We start from the raw sequence: 9,044 nt of genomic DNA, 5'->3' as shown, positions 1-9,044 counted from the left end.
ATGGCTGCGGCGGGGCGGGCGCGGCGCGGAGCCGGGCTGAGCGCGGCCGCGCTGCTGGCGCTGCCGGCCCTGGCACTGCTGGCGCTGCTGGCTCTGCCGCCCGGCCGCGGCGGTGCCGGTCCCGGTGGTGCCGGTGGTGCCGGTGAGGCGCAGCCGGGCTCCTCGCCGCCGCTCCTGCTGCCGCCGGGCTTGCGGGAGGAGCTGCGGCAGAGGCGGCGCGACCTGCGGCGGCTGGAGGCGGCGGCGGGCGGCGGGGAGGCGGCCACGGGAGGGCTGGGCTGCGGCGACCTGAGCCGGGCCACGGCTGTCAGCGTGCTGGGCTGGGGCTTCACCAAGGTGGTGTCGCGGGCGGCGCTGGCGGGCGGGGGCAGCGTGGCCCTCAAGTCGGTGCACGGGGCGGGCCGGGAGGTGCGGCGCTGCGTGCAGCGCTACGGAGCCCCGGCCGGCTGCCGCCGCCTGGCCGCCTACAAGCTGCTCAAGGAGGTGACGCTGCTGCAGCGCCTGCAGCACCCCGGCATCGTCAAGGTACGGCGAGCGAGGGGCTGGGGGCTGCGGGAGGCGCTGCCGAGGCACGGCGGGGCGGGGGAATTGCTGCCGTGTCCGCGCTGTCCCCGAGCGGCCGAGATCTGCTGGCGTTGGCGGCGACATCGCCCCGACCGCGGCTTCTCCTCTCCCGCAGCTGCACGGCCAATGCTATGACAACAGCGGAGATGCTGAGATGCGGGTCATAGCCATGCTGGAGCTGGGATCCCCGCTGGAGATGATTCAGCTCCTGCAGACCCCCTGGGAGGAAAGATTTAAAGTAAGAAAACAAAGCAAAGAAGTTTTATCAGTCGCTTTTAGACCACAAACTGGGCGAACCGGCGAAGAGCCGGTGGTGACCGCTGGGGCAAACGGAATTCTTCTGCCGACACTGTTTGATCTCGCAAAGTGTCTGTAAATCGTTTCCTTTTCATTCCTTTAAAATCACATTAACACAGCCTTAGCTTGGTGTCTCACGGTTAGTTTCTTTCTCCATAGAGTGGAGATGTGCTAAAAGAACTTCATCTGGGAGGAGATAGACACAAAATCGTGCTGGATGCTGGGGCGGTGGTTAACACCTCCCACTGCACGATAACGTTAGTTTTGCCTCTATTCTGCCTATATATAAATGCAGAAGGGCTTTGGTTAGGATGCCCCTCAGCAACCCGAGCGTGACTTGGGAAAGCCAGCTCACCATGCTCCGAGTCTGTGGTTTGCTGTGTGTTACCTGTTCCAGGCAGCAAAGCTGAGCAAGCTGACCCTCACCATGTGCTTGTGTGATGTTTCTGATTGTGGTCCTTTTAGAATTACTCTAGTAAAATCACTAATAAACTGCTTTCCTCCTGCTGTAGGTGCTAGGATTGCAGCCCTTCTGGTGACATCTGGCTCATCTGCTAGGCATCCTGCATAGGGACCCATATGCTCCCCAGGAACAGAAATGACTTGTGACATGGCACTTACTTTGGTTATAGCTTGTTTCACAGTTTGCCTCAAGGGCTCAGCTGGGGGTTCAATATTACTTGTTTGGGTGCCAGGAGGAAAAAAAGCATCATGTGGAAAAGCAAGAGTATCTTAGTGTCAGGAAGAAATGCTTTGGGCGAAACAAAAGCATAGCAAAAGTCCTAAAATAAAATCCCTGTCTGCATGTGGTCCTTAATGTTGAAGGGGAGCTTTGCCATCTGAGCCAGAGGGGGAGTGTGGCAACCGCTCGCTCATCTGTGGGACATGAAGCTGGGATTCTTGTGATTGCTTCACTAAGCAAGTTAAAATAGCATCAAAGCTTCCACAGTCATTTCTCTTGGCTTGGGGAGTTTTACTTTCTTCCATTTCATACTGGCTTCTACATAGCTTTCCTAGCACCTCATCTTCTTAAACGTGCCAAAATTTCCTGTAAGAAACCCATGATGCTGGATTAGCTGGTGGTAAAGTTTGATATGGTGGCGTTAGAGATCTTAATCATCTCTTGACTGCAGAAGACACTAATTCAGAATTTACAGTGGCACTGTCTAGTCCTGTTTCCTAATTAGGGTGTCTAAACATATGGGATTCCCCTGTGATGAGCCACATCAGATACCAGGGATTGTGCGAGCTGTTCCAAGGGAAAAATCCCTCGCGCCTGCACAGATCGCTATCGGCAGTGTGAGGGGTGACGTGGGGCTGCCTGGCACACCTAGCTGAGGATACACTTTGTCTGATGCCAGGGCTCCTGATACTGAATGAAAACTGCTGCAGAAAGCTACTTGAGCCAAGTGCTGGTGCAGTATAAGTGCACTCCTCTAGCTCTAGTTTGTTTAAAATAATTTACCAGGCTTTCTGCTGGGTCAGGTATTGCCTGCCCTTTCCCTGATGCCAGTTGTCATAAAAACAAAAAAGCTGGCAATAAATGCATTGCAAGCCTTGACTAATTCTTCAGAAGCATGATTGTGTGCCCAAATTCATACTGCTGAGTGATGCAGCAAGGCATGAGTCTGGTATTAATGACCATGGAGCCTCAGTCTGTATTGAGCAGCATGGGGGAAGGGAGGGGAATCTATTAATTTTGTGCCAGACTGGGAAAAACCCTTCTGATTTCAGCTAGCAAATCAATATAGCTCCTGAAACATGAAGACTGCTATTGTTTTCCTCACAGCTTTCTCCTCTAGTTCTTCTAACTGCAAATGTCTCTTTTTGTGTACACACATTTTTAAAAAATGTTGCTAAACTACTTACCAGTCAAATCCTGTGGCAATGTTGATAATAAATTTTGTAACATACATATAATTACCTTTTAAGTTCTATATACTTTTTTTCCCTTTTAATTTAATTGAATGCCCTCCTCTTTGTTCTACTTCCAATTTAATAGCTGTTTTTCATCTGTTTTTTTCCATGCATATTCATCTTCTCTTTCTCAGATTTGCCTGAGTCTTGTGAAACTGCTGTTTTACTTGGCACATTCCCCCCTGGGTTCAATAGTCCTCTTGGATTTCCAGCCAAGGCAGTTTGTTATGGTGGATGGAAACCTAAAAGTGACAGACATGGATGATGCCAGCACCGAGGAGCAGTCTTGCAAGGAAGATAATGACTGCACACTCGACTTCCCTACCAAAAGTTTCCCTCTCAAATGCTCCGAGGTTGGGAAATGCGAAGGAATAAATGAAAAGAAGAATCTGTTCAATGCCTATCGGTATGTCCAGCCAGGTGGGGAAAGATCTAGGGTGGTTGAGCTCACACCCTGCCATGTAGCCTCTAGCACCTTGTTCTTCTTCCATGCAGCAATTCCCCTCACCTCTGTCAAAGGGTAGTTAGGGATCACTTTGAAGCAAGTTATTTTCATTATAAGGCAGGAAAATAGTGTAGCTGTTGTCTGGTGAGAATGAAGGCATCTTTCTTCTGCTGCTCCCTTTCCCCAATGCCCTCTAAAAACTTACCCCAGAGCTTGCACCTGTAGATCTGCTGTTTGCCAAACAAGCCTTGGTGCTTGACATCCATGGGCTGTGCTTGCTGAGAGCAGTGGCAGTGCAGGCTATCTGCAAAACCCCACCAGCTTTGAGTCCCCATTGTTTGGAACAGGCTGGGCAGTGTGTTCCTGCATCTCCAATCTCCCTGTGGGCTCCTATGGAAGAACACTGGAGCAGGTAACAGACAAAGGGCTGATGCTGCTGCAGCACTTTGTGTGGGCTGAAAATGCAGGGACTTCTGGTCACTATTGATGCTTGGCAGGTCACATCCAGAAGGGAGCCTTGGCAGCTTGGATATTTACACAGAAGGACTCCATAAGGGAGTCTGGATTTCCAGGATTCAGTGCTAAAGGGCAAATCCTTGCATAAATTATTGTAGCCTTGCAGTTGCACTTGTCTCTTGTGCACTTGTTCCCTAGAACAGGAATTTTGTGGAAGGGTCAGGAAATGAGTCATCCCGACTTTCCAGGGGCTATAAGAAGGTCAGACCTTTCCAGGGTAAGAGAAAGATCTTGTATGAGTCTTCTTTTATACAGGTCTTTTTTTTGGTGGGAAATACATTGCTCAGTATACAAAGAATGGCCCAGGGGAATGAGGGGAGGCTTTATTGCATGAAGTTTTGCAAGGTAGATTTCATGCAGCAAGGACCAGGCTTTCAGCCCAACTCACAAGGAACCATCTGAGACACCAAGATGTGCTCAAACATAACTTTGTAACCAAAGCAGACGTACTAGTTGCATATGGATAATCAAGTCACGGGAAAATGTAGATATCTTAATCACCAGGGAAATGAAGGCACTGTATTCTAATCAGCCTGTGGGATTTTTTGCAGGTATTTTTTCACCTATCTTTTGCCACACTCTGCACCACCAGCTTTGCGGCCCCTTTTGAATGATATTCTGAATGCAACAGGTACCAGCTAATATTCATAACTTCTCTATTAGAAGTTTCTAAATGGCATTTTGTGGAATTGCTCATCTTTGTCATCTTTTTCCTTAAATGTAGGTGATTTGCGATATGGAATAAATGAAACCCTGAGAGCTTTTGAAAAGGTTTTACATCTGTACAAGTCTGGGCTCTATCTGCAGAAAAGACCTCTTCTTTTAAAAGGTAGTTGATTTTGAATACTCTAAGTGAAGTAACTACTGAAGGATGAGGCACTTGGTAATTGGTCAAATTCTGATCTCCCATACATTTAGGCAGTTTATAGTCACTAGAAAAAGCACCAAAAGTGTCTTTTTTGAACAGGATTTTGTTGCTTTTTTTCCCCATGGGAGCTATGCATAATTGTATTGCTTTGCAAAGTAAAAGCAGTGCAGACAGTCTGCATGGGCATGTGTTTGCACTGCTGCTAAATACTCTTCTCATAATCAACATCAGTGTTTCAAGGGAATGTATTTGGGATAGCAAACTCAGTGGCTCCTGACTTGGGATATCCTTATCCTTTGGACCAACAGGTCAGTTTTCTGGGCTAATATTCAAATTTCCCATTTCACTGTGTGGCTTCTGTCTGCTGAGCACAGGTTATTATGGAAACACAGAGTGGGGAGGTGACAGCACTGAGATGAGTGTGGCAGGGTACCTGGAGCCTTGGTTCCCTCTAAGTTACTTTTCTCTGAAGATCATTCTATATTTACCTGTGGATGAATAAATGTGCCTTTATGAGGTGCATTCCTCTGAAAAGGAATTTCAGTCACCACCATTCAGTGGTAGAGAGGTGATCAAAAGGAAGTTTCAAAAACCCAGCAGTTACTCACCTTGCAATTTCCTGAGCATTCACATAAGGTGGTGGGTGATGGTGGCTTGCAGAAGGAAATCTCTTTACATATGAAAGAACTATAATTTGCACTGTTATGAACAAAGATATCAGATCATTTGCATGGAAGGACCAGCAGCTTTAACAGGAATTACTGGTATTTTCAAACACCTGTCTGTTGGCTTCGCACTGTGCCAAAATGATCACCATCCTAGAGGTGTGGGAAGGTGAGGAGAGACTCTCAGCAGTCAGTGAACAATAGCCTGAACAACACCTGCTCAGGCTTGTCAGGTCTTTTGTCAGGTCTCCTTGTCAGGAGCAAGATCTGGCCTCCCTTTCCCCCACTGGAGTTCCCCAATCTCCTGTTTCTGTGGGTGGCACCATGATGGGTGGGTCAGTCTGTGCCCCATGTAGCTTGGTGCTGGATCTGTGAGGAGCTTCTGCAGTTGAGGCTGGGCTGTAGGAGAGGCTATTTTGAGGTTGCCTTCTCCAGGAAAAACATGGAGAGCTTGTGGCTTTGCACAGCAGCCTCCTCCTCTTGCCCACCCCTCTCCCTTTGCCCTTGACACCTCTGACCCTCTCCTACATCTGCAGGGGAATTGCTGTCCTGTGCTCCACTGTAGAACCAAAGGGCAAGATTTGTGCTTAACTTTGCAGCTCCACCCCACTCCACCTTGGCAGGACAGTTCAGTCTGTCACTGCTGCAATTCTTTTAAGAGTTTCACTGATTGTGTAGTGTAACCAATCTCTGAAAGTTCACCCAGAGTTACCCTAGACATCTCTTTCTGTCCCCAGACTACATCTCCCTGAAGGGTTTCCGAACAGTGCAAGGAGAAGACTACAAGTGCTGGCCCTCCTACAGCCACCTGGGCTGCCTGCTGTCCATCCACAGCGCCGAGGAAGCCGCTGCCATTTGTAACTCCCAGCTGCAGTGTCAAAGCTTCATCGTCACCCAGCACAGGACGTGGACAGGTGAGCTTGGGCAGTGTGACAGGGTGCTGCCACAGGGTGCTGCTGCCTTCCTCCACAGTGCCTTGAGTCTACAGCACATATAAATCTGCCTTCCTTATTCTCGAGCTCAGAGGGCTGCCACTGTGGGCATCCAGAAATCCCCTGAGTGTTTGTGTAAGGAGATACCAGAGCAATTATGTTCTCCCTCTGCACCTTTTTTCCTCTACAAATTTTGCCCAGGACTGCCAGGTATTGTTAAACACTTACTCATTTCTTGCAGTGATGGCTTCACTTTGGTGTTAGGCTAAACAATCCCTGTTGTATGTATAGTTTGCAAAGCTGTGGGGTTTTTAGAGATGAAAGAAGCTGTGTAAAAGAAGGTGGTTACTATTGTTATAATTAAAAGAATCATAGCTTAGAAGTTGCTATCCCCTTTATCAAAACTAAAGCCCCAAGCCAAGGGATTTCCAGAATGTCCCTGTAATTAGCTCTGATTATAGCCTCTTACAGTTAGCATGTTTTCAGAATTATTTTAAATTATCTCATTTAGCTGACACTTCAAGCGTGGGCTAAATTGTTTCTTGAAGTAAAACACTAAATGAGGTAAATGAGTGTTTTCACTCACAATGGTGCTGAAGAATCATGTTTTGTTAGCTCACATAAATTAAAAAAAAACCCCAAACTACCAAAAATGCAGCTTTTCTGTGGGCATGTGTGCAATTGGCATGTGATGAACTAGTTACATAACAGCGCTTGCACGGATGCAACATAAATCTCTTTGAGGCACCAAGTTTCACACCAGCAACGGATTGTGTGAGCTGTGCCTCCCACAGCACATCTGGCTTCCTCACGGGGCAGCTGTTAGTGCTGTGTGTAGTGCCTGCCTGAAGGAATCCTGCTTGAAACCGCAGTGGGGATGCAGGAGAAGCACATGGGACAGAGACCTTTCCTGCAGTGCTTTGCAAGGGTGCTGATCCCTGACATCCTGCACCATGCCCGAGGTCTTCAGTGTTTCCCTTCCTGACATTTTTCTTCCTTGTAGTTGCATGGCTCATCCTTGCAGCCAAAGATGCCAGAACTGTGTGGCTGAAGTGCCAAGTGCCTAAGTTTGCCAGCTGGATTAATGAGAGCTGTGGGAATGTGCTGGTCTCTCGTAGGGCTGCTTGGTGAAGCAAAGCAAGATGTAAAAGCCTCTGGGGTTGGATGATGCATTCCTTGTGCACTCTGAGCATCTGGAGTTTACTGGGAGTGTAAAACACATCTATGGCAGGGCAGAGTGACCCTCCATTGAGCAAGCAGTGCATTCCTGTGCCTTTTGCAGTAAATAGCATGGGTCAAGGTGAACCTCTCTCCTCTATTAAACTTGCGTTTTTATTTCCTTTCCAGGACGCCCACTCGCCTCATTTCAGAGTAGCTGGACTGATTTAATACCGGATGCTAACGCTGTAGTCTATATTAAACGTTCAGCTTCCTCTGGGGAAAGACTTTAAAGACAATGAGATCACATAAAATGATCCTGGGAGGAACAAACCGCTGGGGAGAATTTCATCTGCTGGAAAGAATGACATATTTTATTTTGCTTTGGCATGGGATCTCCCTGCCAGCTCAGATAGAGTCAAATGTTGCTGTCTCCTTGATCAAAGCTCAAATTTCTCATTGCTGCTCTGCAAGCTTCTTTTCTGTTCCCACACTGCTGTTCCACATAAATGGTCTCAGTTTTAGTCAAATGTTGCTAGACTGCAATACTTACCTTTGCTGCTTTGGCCAGCTTGTCAGCCAAGAAATAGAAATAGCTGCAAGGGATCCAGCTTGGGTAGGCTTAGTTATTTCAGTCACCTCCAAAAACCTACAGATAATGGACTTTGGAGAAGGTAACGGCTCTTTCTGCAGCTACAAACTGGGGTTTCTTACTACTGCAATTGTAAAGGACTGGATTTCAGTGATGAGGCAAGGTTGCAGGGTTGGGATCCATAGCCAGAGGTTGATGATGGGGGTGGCCCTCCAAGGAGGGTCCTGATTCAGTTCCTTCCAATGCAGGGGAGGGAAGTGGTGTACAGGTCAACACTGGATCCAAACATCTGTGTGTTTGGATGCAGGATTTGGGCTTGATCCTATGTGATTTCTAATACCAGCTCCCATGTATCAACCTTGAAGGTTTTTCTCTGTTACTTTCCATGAAAGAGCGAGACATTCAAATTATTTATATGTAAGGTGTAACTTTGTATGATAAAGAATGACTGTTTATTCTAAGCATGCTGTGAAGTTTTTCTTTCTTTAATTGCCTAAGTCTTTACTGTAACGAAATGAAGAAGTGCCAGTGTTTCCTACCTTCAGTTCACCTACATTGGCCAGCCTGGAGTGCTCCAAGCAGTGTATGAATGTTCCTGAGCCCCCTTGGACACTGAGGTCCTGAAGGACACTGGCTGTACTTGCAGGGAGGGGAGACAGTGTGGTCCCAAGAGCCTCCTGCAACTGCCCTTTGCTAGAATTGCAGATGTGACCTCTGAAAAACAGCTGGGGTTAGGATAATTTCTGTAAGAGGTGGCAGTGCAATGTGCCACTGCTAGGAGTCCCTAGAAGCAGTGGCCATCCAGTAGCACTGTCGGGAAAGCCTCAGTCACCACTGACCTCATGCCTCCTAGGGAAAGTCCCTGGCTTTGTGTAGGGCAGCAACACTACATCCTCTGAGCGATAACACGTTGTTTTCTGCTTATCCCACACCGGAAATTACAGCTTTTGGGACAAGGGCAGCCACGGTGCAGCCATTTCCGTGTGGGACCTTGTGGCAGCTGGGCATCCCTGGACTGAAGAGGCTGGAGCTCTTGCCTGGAGTCGTGCTGTGTTTTTGATGGTCTCTCCCCGCGTTTCCTTGGGCAGGA

The 9,044-nt window shown here is 48.1% G+C and overlaps 1 protein-coding gene across 1 annotated transcript; it reads left to right on the top strand.

The window, feature by feature from the left end:
* Nucleotides 1-8,415, top strand: LOC116998245 (extracellular tyrosine-protein kinase PKDCC-like). The gene is made up of 7 exons (XM_033063748.1): nucleotides 1-525; nucleotides 680-802; nucleotides 2,913-3,184; nucleotides 4,291-4,370; nucleotides 4,464-4,568; nucleotides 6,010-6,186; nucleotides 7,552-8,415. The coding sequence occupies exons 1-7, from the start codon at nucleotides 1-3 to the stop codon at nucleotides 7,653-7,655; spliced, it is 1,386 nt and encodes a 461-aa protein (XP_032919639.1). The 3' UTR covers nucleotides 7,656-8,415.
* The last annotated feature ends 629 nt before the right edge of the window (nucleotides 8,416-9,044 follow it).

Source organism: Catharus ustulatus, chromosome 6 (assembly GCF_009819885.2).
Source record: "Catharus ustulatus isolate bCatUst1 chromosome 6, bCatUst1.pri.v2, whole genome shotgun sequence".
Taxonomy (NCBI): Eukaryota; Metazoa; Chordata; class Aves; order Passeriformes; family Turdidae; genus Catharus; species Catharus ustulatus.
This window is presented reverse-complemented; position numbering and strand designations above follow the sequence as displayed.

Bases quoted from the DNA above. Each gene is read 5' to 3' on its own strand.
- LOC116998245 (XM_033063748.1), top strand. From the start codon at position 1: ATGGCTGCGGCGGGGCGGGCGCGGCGCGGAGCCGGGCTGAGCGCGGCC. The intron at 3,185-4,290 runs GTATGTCCAGCC...GATTTTTTGCAG, and splicing joins AATCTGTTCAATGCCTATCG to GTATTTTTTCACCTATCTTT. The intron at 4,569-6,009 runs GTAGTTGATTTT...TTCTGTCCCCAG, and splicing joins AAGACCTCTTCTTTTAAAAG to ACTACATCTCCCTGAAGGGT.